The 19317-nt window shown below is 39.8% G+C and overlaps 1 protein-coding gene across 1 annotated transcript in view; it reads right to left on the minus strand.

Moving 5' to 3' along the window:
* Positions 1-19317, minus strand: part of LOC139322860 (vascular endothelial growth factor receptor kdr-like) — a 197599-nt gene that overhangs the window by 71472 nt on the left and 106810 nt on the right. The window contains exons 12-13 of the mRNA XM_070952110.1: positions 15230-15380; positions 6279-6399 (exon numbers count right to left, since the gene is read on the minus strand). Coding sequence (XP_070808211.1) covers positions 6279-6399; positions 15230-15380 — 272 coding nt within the window. The remainder of the gene's footprint in view (positions 1-6278; positions 6400-15229; positions 15381-19317) is intronic.

The raw sequence follows: 19317 nt of genomic DNA on the forward strand, positions 1-19317 counted from the left end.
ACAGTCATGTGATGCCTCACTTAATGACCACACCACTTAACAACACATTTTGCAGTCCCTATTGTGGTCATAAGTTGAGGACCACCTATAAAAGCTTTCACAAATCATTTTGGGGCCATAAAGATTTCCAAATGTAAAAGAAGTAACCTTACCCTTGTACTGTATATATCATTTTGAAAAGAAAATATTAAGAAATATTTCAGTTTTGGTTCCCATTATGTAAAGCACGGGGGAGGGTGGAAGAAGATTCCCCTCCTTTTCAAATTCCCATTTTCTTTCTCTGCATCTTCTTCTTATTAATCAGAGCCACCCATGAGTTGGAATGAAGTGACCGAATACAGATATGTTTGTTTTTTCCCCTTTCCTGGCAAGCAGGCCTGCTTCCAAATAAAGTCTTATACTACAGCTATATTTTATTTTTAAATAAGTTGATAGGACCTTGAGGGACCCAGGGACATTTTTGAAAATAAAGTTATTTCTAGGGACTTGTGTTTGTGCTGTGGAATGAGCCAGTTTCCCATGGACTATTGGTTTTAATTAGGAGGGTCAAGCTAAATTCAAGTAGGCAGATGGCCTGGCCATGCAGGGGAGATTTCTTGGAGAGTCACTGTCAATCACTACAGACAGAATGGTGAGAAAGCAATGGAAATTGTGCCTCAAAGATGTTGCTTAGACCCAACTCTTTTCTGGAAGCCGAAGCAATGAATGGTTGTGGGAACTGGGTATGTCTAGTCTAGTGTAAAAAAGAACTAGGGCTGACTGTCTAGTCTAATGAAGGGAAGGAATAGGGAGTGACATTCTAACAGTCTTCCAATATTTGTGGGGCTGTCACAAAAAAGGAGTCAACCTAGTCTTCAAAGAAGGACAAGAAGCAACAGATGGAAGCTTATCAATGAGAGATCCAACCTAAAACTAAGGAGAAATTTCCTGACAGTGAGAACAATTAATCAGTGGAATAGCTTACCACCAGAAGTTGTGGGTGCTCTATCACTGGAGGTTTTGAAGAAGAGACTAGACAGACATTTTTCTGGAAAGGTATAGGGTCTCTTGCTTGAGCAATGAGTTGAATTAGAAGACCTCCAAAGTCCCTTCCGATTCTGTTATTTTTATTCTATTCTTCTGGGTGTCTGTATCAGCCTCAAAGGTAAGACAACATGCCTGAAGGCCCTTTGGAAGAATAACCTATATCATAACAGAAAGGGCCTCATTTACAAGGAACTGAACTGCTCTTAGCATTGTTTTATTCTCAGTTTTGGTGAATCTGCTACCTGCAAAGTGGAGTCCCAGCTAGGAACAAAAATCAGGAAATTTGAAGAGTCCACTTAAAGATTCAGCCTTCTTTGTCCTGAATGAATTTGTTGGCCACTGGAGAAGCAGCTTTTGCACCTTTAGGTGCACAACTGTAGAACTTGTGATCAGCTCCCTAAATTATACTGCCTTTAATAAAGGATTCAAAGTATTCGGAATTTAACCTTTTAAAACTGAGTTAGTTCTAAAACTTTAACTCTTTTAATGAGATGATTATTATTGGATGGATATAAATTGTAACGGTGATGATGATGATGATGATGAGCTTACTGGCAACATTACATGGCAGAGGTATGTGTCCTGCCTTTTGTATGGCTATGTTCCCATGACATGTTAAAACTGAATTAGTGGAAGGGTTAGCATGTCGTGAGAATTCTAAAAGGAGGTCAACTGATCCAATCAGTTAACTCCTAAAGTGGCAGATTTAGCATTTTATGGCCAACTGAGGCCATCTGGATTTTGCTTCCAGATCTGATAACTCCTAGTTATAACATCTGAATTGGGCCTACACAAACTGTGGTGGTGCAGTGGTTAGAACGCAGTACTGCAGGCTAATTCTGCTGACTGCCAGTAGTTCGATCCTCACCGGCTCAAACTTGTGTTTTTCCCTGCCCACCTGGAAGTGGTCACTGTTAAGGGGAAAACTTTGGCAACCAGCAACATATTCCTTAGCAGCTGTTTTGCTTTTATTATTTTATTTTATTTTATTTTATTTTATTTTATTTTATTTTATTTTATTTTATTTTATTTCATTTCATTTCATTTCATTTCATTTCATTTCATTATTTCATTTCATTTTATTTCATTTTATTTTATTTTATTTTATTATTTTATTTTATTTTATTATTTTATTTTATTTTATTTTATTTTATTTTATTTTATTTTATTTTATTTTATTTTATTTATTTTATTTTGCTTTTGTTTTGTTTTTTCTTTTGCTTTTGAAGTATCTATATTCCTACCCTAACCCTAACCCTAACCTAAGTGATACACTGGGAATTGCTCTCCGGCAGCTCTGCGATACAAGAGGCGGGGCAGTTGAAGGAATGCAAGGCACATGAGAAAACGTCTGAGTCTGAGCTAACTCTATACCACATTCCATTAAAGACTGGCTGTCAGAGCTCTGACATTTTTACTATTTTACTATTTTATCTGGCCTAACCAAACACCAATAAAAGTACTTTCTAGGATATGACTGGAATTGGTCTGTTTGCTGAAAGATCTATTTTTGATGGGAAGGAGGACTGTAAATGATATGCTTAGGTTGCCTCTCTCACCACTAAATTGCTTGTAAAGTTGTAGAACATCATCAGAAACGTCTGGTTTCCCCAGATATCTACAAACTTGATTATAGCTTTATTAAAAGACTGGCTTCCCTAAAGAGACTTAGTGGGAAGAAATTTGAAATGCAGGCCTATGATAACTTGGCTGTATTCATCTTCACTGAGAGATAAAACCAAGAGTGTTCATGGAGTGAACAGGCACAGCTGTATAATTGAAGTTTTTCCTCTTTTATACTTGCATGGCAAGGAAGCTGGTATCAGTTGTGATGCTGGGCCAGCCATCTTGCAGACACTGGCACACACACACCTGTCCTTGAAGGTGTTTATGGGTACAATGATAAAAAAAAAAACCATTTAAAAACAGGCCAGGATTAAATCTGAAAATCTAAAAGGGTGCAGTCTCCGCACCTGTTAAATTATGGTCTATTGCTAAAGATCAATTTAGTGTATTAAATTGATTATTATTTAGTAAATATGATCTTACAAAGAATACAGCAGTATTAAAACCAGAATCATGGCAAAAACCTGCTGAAGGGTATACTCAACTAGATGTCTTAAAATGTATTTTGGAGAGTACAATGCCCTGCTGCATTTTGTGTGTGTGTGTGTGTGTACGTGTGTGTAGCAAAAGTGTCAGGAGAAGAGAAGAGAAGAGAAGAGAAGAGAAGAGAAGAGAAGAGAAGAGAAGAGAAGAGAAGAGAAGAGAAGAGAAGAGGTTGGAAAGATGTCTTGGACGTTTTTTAGTCCAACTTCCTGCTCAAGCAGGAGACCTATACCAGTGATAGTTAAACTTTTTGGTACCAAGTGCCCAAAGCGTGTGTGTGTGCGTGCAAATGCACGCATGCGTGCCCAAACCACCAAAATGCAATGCAAGTGCCCCCTCAAATGTGCCCTGCCCCACGCATGTGCGCATCCCCCACACATGCACCCGCCCCCTGTGCATGTGCCTGGCCCCCCGCACCCCTTTTTGGCTTCCAACAACCCCTGCACCAACCTGCACCTCCCTGTGCATGTGCCCCGCCCCCTGCACATACGCAGCAGAGACCCGAAGACCAACTGGCTGGCAGGAGGCGCGCACGCATGCATGGCGATGGCTAGCATGCCCGTAGAGAGGGCTCTGCATGCCATCTGTGGCACGCGTGCCATAGGTTTGCCATCATGGCCCTATACCATTATGTACAAATGGCTGGCCAATCTCTTCTTTGAAACCTCCAGTGATGGGGCACCTACAGCTTCTGAAAGCAAGTCATTCCACTGATTAATCCTTCCCACTGTCAGGAAATTTCTCCTTAGTTCCATCTTGGCTCTCTCTTTGATAAGCTTCCACCTTCTTCCCTTGCCCTTAGGTGCTTTGCATAATAAATTCAACCAATCAATCAGGATAGAGCTGGAAGGGACCTTAGAGGTCTTCTAGTCCAACCCCGCTGCTCAAGCAGGAGACCCTATACCATTTCAGACAAGTGACTGTTCAGTCACTTCTTAAAAACCTCCAACGATGGAGCACCCTCAATTTCTGATGGCAAATGGATGCCCTCTTCCCTGTGACAGTCCTTCAAGTATTCTAAGACTGCTATCATGCCACCCCTAGTCCTTCTCTTCGATACTTTTTTATATGCATTACTGTCAGAGAAGAAAGTTTTCACTTTTCACTTTAGGTAACAAGATGTATTTTCTTTCTTAGGTTCAGAAATGACGAGGCTGCCAATTGAAAATTAACCTTCACAGGTCACACATTACAAACTGCAGGTATGGAAGTTTTATAAATTTTATATGCCTATAGTCCTCTCTCTGTTAAACTTGTGACTTTTGTGTGATTGTGACTTTTAACCTTCTCATTTTCCCTTGCTTTTGGCATGGCCATCTTGGACTTTGAAAAGGGCAACTCTACCTTCAACGGTTCTCAATTATTGTTCCTCTGCCTGTGAGGAACCTTCCTGATCCTTCCTGCTCTTCCATTGTTACTTCAAGGCAACCACAGCCTTGCTAGGGGTTTCTACCACCAACGAAGAGATCAAGCTTCTCAGATGAAACCTAACTAAAACTGGTCTTCATCTGACTTCAAGTGTACATTGTTTGAAATCTGCATGTTCTACAAGAATAGCTTGCCTTCAGAAGTTGTGGGTGCTCCATCACCGGAGGTTTTTAAGATGAGACTGGACAGCCATTTGTCTGAAATAGTATAGCGTCTTCTGTTTAAGCAGTGGGGTGAATTAGAAGACCTCCAAGGTTCCTTCCAACTCTCATTCTGTTATAATCTTCCTCGAGCCTTTTCTTAAGTGTACTGAGCTCAGTAATGCCCGGAAATCACTTTATCTGGCCTAGTTCCTGGTGGCTATTAACAATCTCTTAAAATCCCACCAAAATATTCCTTTTATCCTCATTTCTATAAATTCATCTCCTTTTTTTTTTTTTTTTTTGCGCATTGTCCTATTGATTTAAAGTTTCCCTAAAGATAATAAATATCTAAAAATTTGTATCTGTATCCTGCAGGGGGAGATGCTACTGTTCTCCCAAATTCCTATATACATCAAGTCTTTTTTGGGTTGATCTCTAGGCCTGGTGATTTAATAGACCCAATTGTGTTGTTTCCTTGGCAGCAAATACCAAACTAGTTTGCCCTCATCGTCTTCTGACAAGCTTTACTTCTCTCATGTAGCAAAAGCCTCCGGTGATTGATGGACTGAATATGCCACCCACCCCCCAGCATCTCTATATTGGATGGTTCATATCTCCCCTCCAGAGTACTATCTAGGCCTGACCTGCTTAGTTTCTAGTGAATCAGATCAGACAGGAGCTAACTGAAATGGGTTAAGGGTTAAGCAGTTTGGTTTTAGTTCTGTTTAATACAGAAGGAATGCATATTTTGGTGAGTTCTTTCTTCCCTCATCTTTTACTGAAGAAGAAAAAGGAAAGAAAGAATAAAAAGAGGTGAAGAAAATGGAAAATGATACAAAATCATTCCTATTTTAATCAGGATAACTCTTAATATTATTCTGAAGGAAGAAAGGAAGGGAGGGAAGAAGAAAGAAAAGAAAAGGTAGATGGATGGATGGATGGATGGATGAATGGAAGGAAGGAAGGAAGGAAAGAAGGAAGGAAGGAAGGAGGGAGGGAGGGAGGGAAGGAAGGTGGGATGGAAGGAAGCAAGGAAGGAAGGAAGAAAAAAAGAGAGAATGAGAAAGAAGAAATAAAAGATTTGCATTCTTCACTCCTTCCCTAAAAAGGACATTTTCCCAAGTTAGAGAAAAAGATTTCATTTAGTATTTATTCAATCTCTGCATTATCTGGGACTGTGCCACATATGGCATACCGAACATGGCTGAAAAAGCTGTGTGAGGGGAGATTGGAGGCTGTGAGCGAACTGCGCTTTCAAACCTTCAGAGGCTGCCTGAAGGCCCCTTTGCTGGGAGAAAGCTCATGGCAAAAGTGCTCTGTGCATGTTCTCAGGCTCGAGGCCAAAAGGGCTGCAAATGAGTCATGCATTTTTGGAGAGTTTTTGGACTGGGAGGGGGAAGTGAGTGATGTCATGGTCAGAGTCCAGCATTCCCAAAAAGCCAGAAGAGAGCAGTCACTGATCCCAGAGAGGAAAAATTCCAGGCATGTGAAGAATTTGGTCCTGGGAAGGAGTTTGTTCCTGGGAAATTCAAGAAAGGAGAACTAGGCACATCCCATGCGGTTTAAGTTTACCTTTAACATATTGCCATGAACAAACTGCATATTTTTGATGTCCTTGATCCTGTTGGCTAAATAGGGAGTTTCATGCCTGACAGTTTTCTGGACTTTGATTCTTTCTCCACGTTGGGTGCACCTAGGGGGGAAGAAAAGAAAAAAGAATATTGAAATGGCTGCATCTGCTCTGACCACTCCTGGCTTGCTGAATGATTTCTGGAGACTTCGGGAGCCTTCCCCAACCTCTCATCTCCCAGCTGTAGGATTACGACTCCCATGATCCTTGGCCTTGAGGTCATACTTCTGAAGGTGTTAGCAGACCAACAATGTCAGGGACATCTTGAAGAGCTTGCTCTAAAGGATTCCTCCCACCGACTTGCTATTAATCCATTCCAGCCCCAGGATTTGCGGGGCAAGTTAAGAGCCAGTTTGGGTTAGTGGTTAAGGTACCAGGCTAGAAAGCGGGAAACTGAAAACTGACTAGGTGACTTTGGGCCAATCATCAGGACAGGGTGAGTTCTAATTAGGCACGAAAGCTAGTTGGGTGACTTTGGGCCAATCTTCCTCTCTCAGACCAATCCACCTCATAGGGTTGTTCTTATGGGGAAATAGGAGGAAGATGTGTTGGATATATTTGCCATGTTGAATTGTTTGTAAAAATAATAAAGGTGGGATACAAACAAATATCAATTTTATAAATGCGGAAGCGATCAGATAAGCAAAGCAAGAATTCATTCAGCTGCTTCAGCTCTCTTTGCAAGTGCCTTAAGAAGGAGGAATGGCACTTTTGATGGTCATGAGGGATCTAACGGTGGAATACAAGCCAAGGTTCACTAATAGACAACATCATCGGGCATCTTCCAAGATCATCATTCCAGGAAGGGGCTCTCAGCCATACTCCAATGTTTCCTGCCCAGGGTTGGTTTGGGTTTTTTTTTTTTTTGGTCTTTGCTGTATCAGCTGTTCTGGTGAATTTGTTTCTTCAAGAAACGTGGGAAAAGCCAAGAAATGGGTGGTGGGGGGTCTCTATGAGCTGGGTCAGGAGGGACTTGCAAACCAACAGACACCCAAAACAGAGCCAATGTGCCTTTGGCTTTGGAGCATAGAAGCAAATTGCAACGATCTCTCTGCTTTGAAGGTGCAGGGGAGTCACTTGCAGACATTCAAAACTGCCATCAAGTCTCAAAATAACAAAAGAATAACAGCCATTCAGAGACTGCATTGTGCCCTACAAGGGATTTGGCCTTAGCATGTTGAGTGAACCCAGCAACATGCAAACCACAATTTGTGGCTTAGTGAGATAAGTGGATTCAGTCATTGTTGGTTTTTCAATAAACCATAATTAAAATAAACCAGGTCTTAGATGGAAAGATAATCCCAGCCCATATCCTTAGATAGCTTTAGGGAACTACGGAGATGGCCTGATCATGCGACCGTTGAAGTTTCTTCCATCAATTATCACTTTATTCCAGATTTGCTGTCCTGACGCTTTGCAAACTAGATGATAAATCCTTTATCTCAGGATGGTGGGGAAGCTAAATGTGTAGCAATAGCAATAGCACTTAGACTTGCATAGCACTTTACAGTGCTGTACAGCCCTCTCTAAGTGGTTTACAGAGTCAGCATCTTGCCCCCAACAATCCGGCTCCTCATTTTACTGACCTCGGAAGGATGGAAGGCGGAGTCAACCTTGAGCCAGTGAGATTTGAACTGCCGAACTGCAGCCAGCAGTCAGCTGAAGTAGCCTGCAGTACTGCACTCTAACCATTGCGCCACCTCGGCTCAAAATGGCTGTAATAAGCCATTTTGTTTAATCTGAAAGTATCCAATTGAATTTATTCAGGATTTGATTCCGTGCTGGAACCCATCTTCAGGGAACTTTTCTCTATCTAGTCCAAAAGCTTGGAAGACAAAACCTCTGGTCCCAGTTACCAACCCAGGTTGGATCCTGCAACATTATTCTGGGACACGTATATTCGGCTTCATTCGTGAGTATCTGATTCATTTTGGAAGCCTGTCATCTGTAGAACTACAAGGGAGATTAAAGTAGATCCTATTTTTCATATAATCAAGTGAACTTACACCTGTACCAGATTAAGGAAAGTTGTTGATATAACTATTTAAACCACAGTTTGACCTGGATGATTGGGAATCTCCATAGACATTTAGGAGAGAGCCTTAGTATTTCCTAGGTGTATTTCCAAATGGCAGCACAGATCACGGACCAGATTCTTTGGCAGCTGCCTAGAACAAAAGTTATTTTCTTCCATGATTTTCACACAGTTCTCTTTAGGGCAGTATTTATTGAGAAAAAAGCAACAAGAATTCCAGCAACTGAACTATTTCCCATTTAAAACTAATCTCTAAAATAGTTTTGGAGAGTTTAATTTAAAAAAAAATATCCTTCCTATGATTTAGCAAAAAGGAGTACTTTCCACTACTGATAGAGAAATTTGCAGCTGGTTATTTACATAATCGGTTTCTGAATCCTTATCAGCCTGGGAACCAATTATTACATCAAGAGACTATTTGTATATTATATTTAGTGCACCAGTGGTGACAGTTTCATAGCTGCTTGTAACTGGCATTAACGTATCCATTCTTGGTTTAGATCACCACTAGCTAATCCCAAGGAGCATATAATACAGCCATTCTTGAAGAATTTTCAAAAGTTTACATTAATGTAAACTAAGTCCACCAAGTGACTCATACTTAGCAATAACATGAGCATATCTGTGAAAGCTATTTTTTACATATAGTCACAAGTAAACAGCTAAAAGTAAATTAAGTTGTACTAAAACAAGAAATAGAAAGAAATTTGACATAGAGTAGGCAGAAGAAAAAGGCACATTTCAACTTTAAAATAATAACAGAGTTGGAAGGGACCTTCTAGTCCCAACCACCTGCTCAAGCACTCAATGACCCTAATACTATTCCAGTCAATTGGCTGTCCAGTCTCTTCTTTTCTTTTCTTTTCTTTTATTAAAAATAATCTGAATATTGATATTATAAATTTGGCTTGCATTTGTTACATAGCAGTGATTTGTGTTCTTTCATAATGGCTTCTTAGCTTTTCAACAATAAGATCTACTTATCAGAAACTTCTGGATTCTGGTGGGCCTATTTAATTGTTTTAAGTCCAAATGTCATGAGAGAAGTCTGAATCTTCTGAACTGCACTTAATGTACAGTCTTGATCCTTTGTCCTGACATTAATCTAGTCAATTAGAGATCAAAGTCAGCTGCAAAGGATTAGGAACATTAAGTTACAGTTCAGAAGATTTATTGCTCAAACCTGTACACAGGAATCTAGGCAACTAAAGTTCAGTACTAAAATGGCATCAGATATCGGTCAATGGAGTTCAAAAGGGTTTGGACTTGAACCGTTTGTGGCAACGTAATGACTCTAAGCTGATGACATGCTTAACTCTGCCTCCCAGCTCTTCCTACTCTTCTCCTACACTTTTATTGCAATGTTGCAATTTCATTTATTACAAATGAAAAAGTATTCATGTATTTATTTATTTAATTTATTTGCCACTTATCTCACTATTGAATGACTCTGGACAGCTCACAACAGCTTAATAATAGTTAATATATTATTAACAAGTATTGGAGTGGATAACACCAGACATGTCACTGGAAGGAAAGATCACAAAACCGTGTCTCACTTATTTTGACCATGTCATGCAGGGAAAATTCACTGCAAAGAGCAATTAAGAGTTAGTGGTAAGAAGAAACCAGGCCGATAAAGAACACGATGACGGGACACCATCAAAGCTGACAACAGCCAGATCATAGAACAACTCAAAGAACAGTGCAAGATTGGAGAGACGTGGCCCTTAGAATCACCAAGCATTGGACACAACTGAATGGATAACATCATCATCATCATATTATTGTTGTTGTTGTTGTTGTTGTTGTTGTTGTTGTTGTTGTTGTTGTTGTTGTTATATCATATACACATTTTATTTCTATCTGTGTATTTTGGCAAAGAGTGAGACTGAATAAAAATAATTTTTGAACATTATCTTCACAAGTATAAGTTTTTTGGTTCATGCTTCTTCTTCTTCCTAAAATCTTTTTCAAGATCTTTTTGAATTGGGGAACTGTCGTGAAAAATTCAGATTTTTTTTTTTAATTTGATTTATATGCCGCCCTTCTCCGGAGACTCAGGGCGGCTTAAATGCGCTAAGCAATAGCCTGCATCCTTTTGTATATTTATACAAAGTCAGCTTATTGCCCCCACAAACTGGGTCCTCATTTTACCTACCTTAGAAAGGATGGAAGGCTGAGTCAACCTTGAGCCTGGTAAGATTCGAACCTGCAGTAATTGCAGGCAGCTGGTCTTAATAACCAGCTTAATAACAGGGTGCCTTAGACCACTGTGCTACCAAGGCTCTTCATTTGTTTTGTCCATTGACTTTGGAATGGCAAATCAGGTCAGCTTGCATTAAATGCAGACCATATAGCTCTCTAAGCCAAAGTACATTTGCAAATGACTAATACCATTTTAAAATGACACCACTGGCAACTTTCTCCAAGAGAGACATGTTATCAGGGTCAAGCAAAAATGGAGCATTTCTCAGAAAAGGAGGTTCTAGGAAGCCGTTATGATAGTTTTCCAAAAGTGGAGCCTTATATGGGTTTCTAAGCCTATGTATAATGCAAAGCATCCAGTGTATATTGACCTCTTAATTTTTATGCTACAGCTCAAGCTTTTTTTCAGATCATGGATTTGCCGATTATATTTTGTATTACTGAAATCAAAGGGGAAGGGGAAGGAAAGACATGGTCCAGAATATCTCAAAGAGAAAATTCCCATCTCTTCTCTGACTTCGCACAAACTTATTTGGCTACTAATCCAAAGATCTATCAATGGATGAGTCTTTGAGCCACTGAAGAAGCTGCAACTGCAATGTTAGACAGTGAAAAGAAGGACTAGGGGTTACATGATAGCAGTATTCCAATATTTGAGGGGCTGCCACAAAGAAGGGGGGTCAATCTATTTTCCAAAACACCAGAAGGCAGGACAAGAAGCAATGGATGGAAACTAACCAAGGAGGGAATCAACTAAGGAGAAATTCCCCAACAGAACAATTAACCAGTGGAACAGATTCCCTCCAGAAATTGTGGGTGCTCCCTCACTGGAGGTTTTTAAAGAAGAGAATGGACAGTGACTTGTCTGGAATGATATAGAGGCTCCTGCTTGAGCAGGGGGTTGGACTGGAAGACCTCCAAGGTCCCTTCCAACTCTGTTGCTATTCTGTTATTTTTCTACAGATGTTCTTCCTGTGATAGTAACTCCCTACCCCCAAGAAAAACTTAAAGAGGGGGAGAGAGAACATAGATTAGTTCTTTAATGTTCTTCCATCTGTCCTTTATTGTTTTGTGTGGAAAACCAGACTCCTTCCAAAATTTCTTCCTGCAGCAGAGAAGGGTTAAAGTTCTTGAAGATTGTTACCTTTGGCTCCAACTGGCATTCACCAAGAGAAGTATTTTCCATTCAGGCTTGAGCCAAAGGTCTCCTATAGTTGTTCTGCTAATATTTCAACAGGAACAAAGGAAATTGCCTGTTTGTCTACAAGCAACAGGCAACATTGCATGCTTATCTCAACAAAATCCCTGTTTAGCACATTTGAGCTTCACCATCCCCCCCTCCTTTGCTCCTACAAGGTTGTCTCTTGCTAGAATCTACCAACTTATCACTATGTTTGTGTGCTGAGTGTAGGATGGAACTAAAGACAGGTAGCTGCTTTGAACATCACTGCAAAGAGCAGAACAGACAAAGAATGTCTATCTTTGGGGCAGATCTGTGGAATGTGATGTTCCAAAGCAATGAAAGCATATCTTATTGGATTCAGAGTTTCTCTGAGCTTAGTTGTTTTCCAGCAGATGTTTCTTGCAAACTCAAAGAACACCAAGAACCCAACAGTTCCATCTTGAGTTATGTATGTTTGGTATTATTCAAAGAATATGTAACGTGCAGAAAGTCAGGCTCCAGCTTCTTCAGTTAGAAGAATCTCAGATAAGATACCTGTCTGAGCCATAAGAAGATGAAAATAGCTAAAATGTCTTCTAATCCAACATCACCACAGTGGCAACTAGGTATCTCTGAGAAAGCCAAAGTTGGACCTGAAGCCAATCGTTTGCTCTAACTGGAAGTAAGAGATGTTCAGTGAAAACTATGTCTGTCTCTGGAGGCTACCAGGACCATCATGACTAATATCTTTTGACAGTCTTCTCCTTCATGAATTTGTCTCATCAGAGGTTGTCTAAAGAAGAGGGCCACCACAACATCTTGTTTGTATTCCCAAATCCTTTGCATCAATCGTGTGTTGTGGGGAAGATGAGGTTGTCCACTTTAAGTCCAAGTCAATATTGGTAGCCCTTGGTTGGCCTCCATATTAGATACTTCTATATTTTATCATGGTGCCAATTCTTGCAGGTCCTGGAGAAGCTACATCGTTCTCTCCATGTTTCTTGACTCTGTGGATTGCTATGTACTAATAGTGCCTCTGCCAGCCTCGATTTTCACCTTATCTCCTTTCTGAGACAATAACTCCTGTGATTTGCTCTTTCCCCAGTGGAAATCATTAAAACTCTGCTAGTTCTCATCTGTTTTTCTTGCCCTTTGTACAGCACTGGCTGCATCTATTTGTTCACACTCACAAAGGGTAATAGCATAATAATGCCTAGGCTGCTACTCTTTATAATCCCAGAATTATAAATTTCATAATAGATGGAGTATATCTTTTTAGAGTGGAGGGGGAAATGTGGATATTATCTTGGGCTCACAGATGTGGGTGGAGGAGTAATTTCAAAAGACAGTTCATTATCGGAGCTGATAAGAAAGATTTATACATGTTATTCATGGCACTACAACTAACAAACTAGATCCCTACATCTTTTTTAGCATGTTTGGAGAGAGCAGAAATGGATTGAAGGAAAAGAAAGGACATATCAAGGTCATATGTCATATTAGGCTCTTCTCTAATTTTCTGCCCATAATCCTCTGGGCCACAGGTGTCTATGGGTGGGCAGGATCAAAGAAGTCAAGATGTGTAACAAAAAGCGATGGGGTTTCAATCATGCGGTTGCAACCACCATCTTGGCTTTATGTCCACCTCTGCTGATCACACTGGATTCCACTGGCCAAAAGAGAAAGTAACTGTCACTAAAACTTCTTAGTCACCTCATGTCTGAATGAGGTGTTCATAATCCAAGTCCAACATGCGAACTTGGTACACTATTCTAAAATTCTCGTTTTAGATTGAATTCCCATCTTCAGCTCCATCAAAAGCAGGACTTAACAACTCAGAGACCAGATCTGTTCTCAAAATACCACTCACTGTCTGCTGTTAGGGCCTTGTTCTTTGCTTCTCAACACAGAGTGGACAAAGCCAACTTGGTCTCTGAACCGGCCGAGTCCATGAGATACATTCAGCGGGGGCCTGTTTATTTCCTTTGAAGCAGCTGTTTCAGTTGGAATCTTTAAAGAACTTCAAGACTTCCCACTGGGCTATCAATGTTTTTTGGTAGTTGTTTATGTGGAAGAACTTTAACTCCTTGCAGGCAGATTAGCTGGGGTAATGCCTCCTTTCAAATCTGGCTGTAATTCTCAGATTTTGGTCAGCTGATATGAGACTAGGGCAATGTGAGCCTCTGTCATTTAATGGGTAGAGCCCAAAAGTTCAAGGACAGGTTCTATTGAAGGGGTGGGGCTTTGCAGTCACCTGATAACATCCTTTTGTTGCTGAATTACTTCCCCTCAATTCAGTAAATGCAATCTATCCTGTCTTTATGGGCATTTTCAACATGGCCAGTGAAGAATTTACTTACAATATTCATCAGTTCCAGAGATTTGAAAAAAGTAAGTCAAATCCATACAGGAAACTTACTTTGTTATTTTCATAGCTAAATGAAACTTTCATGTTTGACCAAATACTGGGAACAACCCATGAAATATTTTTTTAATGTTGTGCTGATGGATAAATTTCTGCAACGGAAGACAAATGTCCAACTAGATGGCTCTCTGGTGTAATGAAGGATTGTTCTTATCATTTTGACTCACACTTTGTCTTTTACAGCTTCTTCCATAGCTTAAGAGCTGAAGGAACACTATCTTACCTGAAAGGCTAAAACTGATAGAAGAAAATCTTTGTAGCTCAGGCCTGAACTGTGGGGCTCTTGAGCTCACTGAGCTTCTCTTGCATGACCCAACTAGGTAACATCATGAATACCAGATGAGAATGGAATTTAAAGAATGGAGGAGGAGCAGAAGGAGGAGGAGGAGGAAGAAGAAGAGAACTGCAGGGTTCTTGATGCTCTATGAGCTTGGTGGGGTTTTTTTTGTAGACATTTCCTTACCAAACTAGGTAACATTATCAGTGCTTGAAGGGAGTAGGGTTTACTCTTATTTTGATATACTAGTGGCTTGCTCTGTCAGTGTTGGTGGAAGTGTTTCTTGATTAGGCTGTTATTTACTGTTAGCTTGTTTGTCTGGTAGTTCCTTGATTGGGGTATTATTTACTTCTTGATTGTTGCTCCAGTGCTAATCTTGGTGTTAATTTCTGCTCATATGAGGGTTGATTGCTGGCAAGGAAGGATTTTGGTCTTTTTTCTTGGGGAGGAAGGATTATAATTTGCTTCATACGCCAAAGCCTAAAGTCTTTGATTGTTAAGAATACCTGGCCCACTTCTATAAAATCTCAACATTCTCTCCAGTGCATAGCAAGTAGGATTTCTTATATGGTTTTCTAAATCTTGAGAAGCCCATAAACACAGTTTTGGAGTAATAGAGGACATAAGCAACTCTAAAGAGCAAGCAACATCATCCCACAGTAATTCAATCCATGTAATTCACTCTACTTGTGCAATCATGTCATGATGCATATGACAATATTGTGGCTTTTGCTGGATATCCATCATGGGGGAAGATAAATATACTAGATATATATGAGTACGTACTGGCTTTCTGCATGGTTGCAGGGCTCCCATTCCCAGTGTATGGAGGGCAGAGGCCATCCACTTGCGGTGCATTGAAGGCTGTGCTCTCTTCCTTTAGTGACCAGCTCAGTATTGGAAAAATCTATCTCCTTTTCATAAATGTGTGGTTTCTCTGAAGAGAAAGAAAATAATATAGCTAGGTCAGCTTTCCTGAGAAAGAAGTCATAAGTATACATGAAGCAATAAAAGACAAATGTCACACCTGCCACCCTTTAAACCCCTAGTTAGAAACGATCCTTAATTCCATTTGTGGAGAAAGGTATAGTTTTATTAGAAGTCAACTGTGTTGCAGTAATGCAAAGCCAGAACTGAGATTGTGTGCCAAAACCCGTAAGTTCAACTTTTCCCTTCCTTAATTCCTTCCCATCTCTGATGCCCCCATGACCAATCAGGTTCAAGCAAGACATTTTCAGAATGGTCAGTACAAGTGTAGGTTGGTATGCAGCTGCCTTCTTCTCCCAGCTGGGTGACCTTGAGGCAGCATCTTGGGGAAATTCAGAGGTTACTTTTGCTTTCCGCCAACCATTCCCTCTCCCATCCACCTTCCCCATGTTCATGGCAGATTGTCAATGCATGGTAGCAAAGCATAAGGAAGCATAAGGTGACAGCTGACAACTAGGATCTTCTTAAAGATCTATCAGTCTTTAAGACCTGTGGACTTCAATTTCCAGAATTCCCCAGCCAATTCTGGGAGTTGAAGTCCATAGGTCTTAGAGTTGCCAAGGTTGGATACCCTTGGTCTTAGATTATAAAATGGTATTTTCCATGTAAGACCTTCAATGTTTTTCCTCTGCATCTCCCTTTCCCCAAATTTAAGGACTGATTCCTGCTCTCTTTTCACCTGCTACTGATTTGGAATAAAAACTATCCTCAACCTCTAGATTCAATATAGCCACCCATCTTGGTGGACTCTGGCCAGCTTACAAAACATAATTTTGCTAGGTGATTAGATGGCCTAGACATTGGTCTTTGTAATATTTATATTCTATTGTATTTTCTTAATCTAGGTGAAATCTCAAAGGTGCTTTTTTCTTCAAAAGGCAACTGGACCGTTTTTTCATTCTGGAAGTTTTTCTCTTTCTTCCTCAAGGCAAAAAAAAAAAAGGGGGGGGGGAACAGCCCAGTTGCCTTTTGAAGAAAAGAGCACCGTTGAGACAATCATGATCTGGATGAGTGAGAATCTCTACAAATATCTAGGTGAAATGTTAATATATATTGCTAGTCCACATATGATATGCCATACGCTAAATAAATAACAAAATATAAATGAATCCTAATGATATTATTATGATCATACTAATAATATAAATACTAAATTAAAGCAATTAAAAAACATAAACAAGACAGAAGGTAGACAGCTCAGACTAAACAATAATTAAAATAAAGCAGGACATCCCTCCCTTAAACAGCACAAATGCAAAACAGTGTTGGCCCTCCAGATGAGTTGAATTATAAACATAGATGCACAGATCTGAACAGACCTGGTCTGCACTAAAATTTGCTCAATATGTCTTTTGTGTGTGTTACATATTCTGTTCTACAGAGAGTTGGAAAAAATAATCCGCATTCTTTCTCCTTTTTTTGTGATTTACATACTCTTCCTCCAAATCTGGGCTGTATTAACACAAGTGACTCAAAAGTCTTTTTGTAATGTTTCCACAGGGTCATTTTAAAAAAAAAAACAAAACTTAAAATTCAAACTTCTGTCACTAAGCAATGTAGTCATTAACTGAGTTGTTCCTAATTTGATTACCCATTAAATGAATCACATAGTAGATAAGTGAACCCAGCTTCCCCCGTTAACTTTGCTTGTCAGAAGCCAGATGGAAAGTTTGAAAATGGAGATCACGTGACCCTGGGATGCTGCAACCAACATAAATACATTCCGCTTACCAAATGCCTGAATTTTAAGGGATGATGCAACAGTTGTAAGCGAGAGGACCAGACATATTTCAGTGTCACCGTAATTGAACATGGTACGGTCAATAATGGAATGGACATAAGTCAAGAACTACCTGTATTCTTTGCTGGCAACTCTTTTGCAAGTGTTAGTAATAAAGAAAAGGGTGTGAGCAACAAAAATGCTGAACATTTTTGAGCGTTTCAGGCGATGATCAAAAATGTGCACTGCTCAGTGAAGAAACACATGCAGGTAGTCCTCGACTTGCAACAGTTCACCTAGGGATCATTTGAAGTTACAACAGCACTGAAAAAAGCAACTTATGACTGTTTTTCACACTTATAACCATTACAGCATCTCCATGGTCACATGACCAAAATTCAGATGCTTGCAGATTGATTCATATGTATGATGGTTGCATGTCCCAGGGTTACATATTCATATTTTGCGATTTTCTGAGAAGCGAAGTCAATGGAGAAGTCAGATTCATTTAACAACTGTGTTACTAATTTAATTACTGCAGTGATTCGCTTTAAAAATGTCGTAAAATGGGGCAAAACTCACTTAACAAATTTCTCATTTTGCAACATAAATTCTGGGGTCGTAAATTGAGGACTACCTGTACTTTGCACACTGAAAGTGCAACCTTGCTTAAAAGGTCACAAAGAAAGGATTTATAAGAGATCTCCTGGTGGAGAGTTTGATTTGGAGAGGCAGTTTCTCTGCTCTCGCATCTCAACTTCCTTCGCCAGTCTGGAGGGATGTGAAGGTTTTGTCAAGATAATCTCATTCCAACTGCTTAGCACTACAAGCTTAGAAGGGGAGATTAAACATATCTAGCAATGGATAAAACCTTTTCTATTTGGTGGCAGGAGTGAACAGATAAATGCTTGAATTCTTTGATTGTAATAATGGATTTTTCCACTTAACACTCAATTAAAACAATGGCTTATACGAATTGCAGATGCGCTTTTCATTACCCAATTAATTTTTAAAATGTAGATTGCATTATTAAATATTATGTGAAACCTGAAATCAGACCTAATGAATTAGGGAATAAAGTAATCACTGCTGGAGAAACAAAAGAGCAATTATTTACTCTAACCTGGAAAGATAAAGCTATCAAACACACTGTTTTCTTTAAATACACACACACATTTGCACACAGAGTTGCATGACTACACGATGATGGAGGAAGTTATAAAGACAGTCTAGGAACGAGTGATGAAAGGAAGGTCTTTGGGTCAGGAAAAGAAAGTTCTCTTTGGTTGATTGTTATTGAGAACAGATTGTCAGCAATAAATCTGCAATAAGGGATTCCTATGGCAACCAAGTTTTCTAGCTGCTTAGGTCTAACGTGCAGTTAAATAGTGGCTGCCACAAAAAGGAACATTTTCAAAGTTCTTCACCCCCTGCATAGATTACTACATAAAAAAAATATATGAAGTGACATTATCTGGCATAGCTTAACCATATGTTTAAGACTGAACTCTTCTGCTCCTGCCTATGCAAGCATGCCACTCACTAGCCAACTTTTCCACTGGATATCTTACGGCACAGTTTCTTACATTTCATTCCAGTGAGGGTGTCCCAGCAGCCTTAAGCACCATGAAGCAGCTCTTTTCCAAGAAAAATTAAAAAGGACAATTCACTGCCCTTTTAGGCTCATCACCCCAAAGTTCTGACTTTCTTCTGCTTGATGACCTTGAGTGAAACAAATTGCCATCGTTCCTTTTCCCTGGTACGACCCATAAAGGTATAGCGTGGTGGAAAACCTCAAGCAAAGAGACAAATGTAATCTTTCGGTTCTTAATTCAGCTATTCCCAGCTGAAGACCCTTTGTAGACCAAGTCAACATACTTTTGAAAGTGATGGTTTTTCTGTCCCAACGTATCTGAGGGAAATCCATTTGAAGAAGTTGGCTTAGATGTTTACCAGGATGAGGAGTAAAGGCTGAGTTGTTTGATTAAATCACATCTCATGATGGAATCCAGTGAGGAGGTGAAAACCAGAGCAGTAAGAGGCAACTCAGCCCAGAGAAAGAGGGTGAAGACAACCCCTCCCTAATGGTTCCCAGAGTATATTGTTGATGTAAAGAGTACAGTCCCCAGATTTTGTCTATAGGTGTGAAACAAGAAAAAGCTCATCT

Source organism: Pituophis catenifer, unplaced genomic scaffold (assembly GCF_029215685.1).
Source record: "Pituophis catenifer annectens isolate HBS135680 unplaced genomic scaffold, rPitCat1.0.hap2 SCAF_11, whole genome shotgun sequence".
Classification (NCBI taxonomy): Eukaryota; Metazoa; Chordata; class Lepidosauria; order Squamata; family Colubridae; genus Pituophis; species Pituophis catenifer.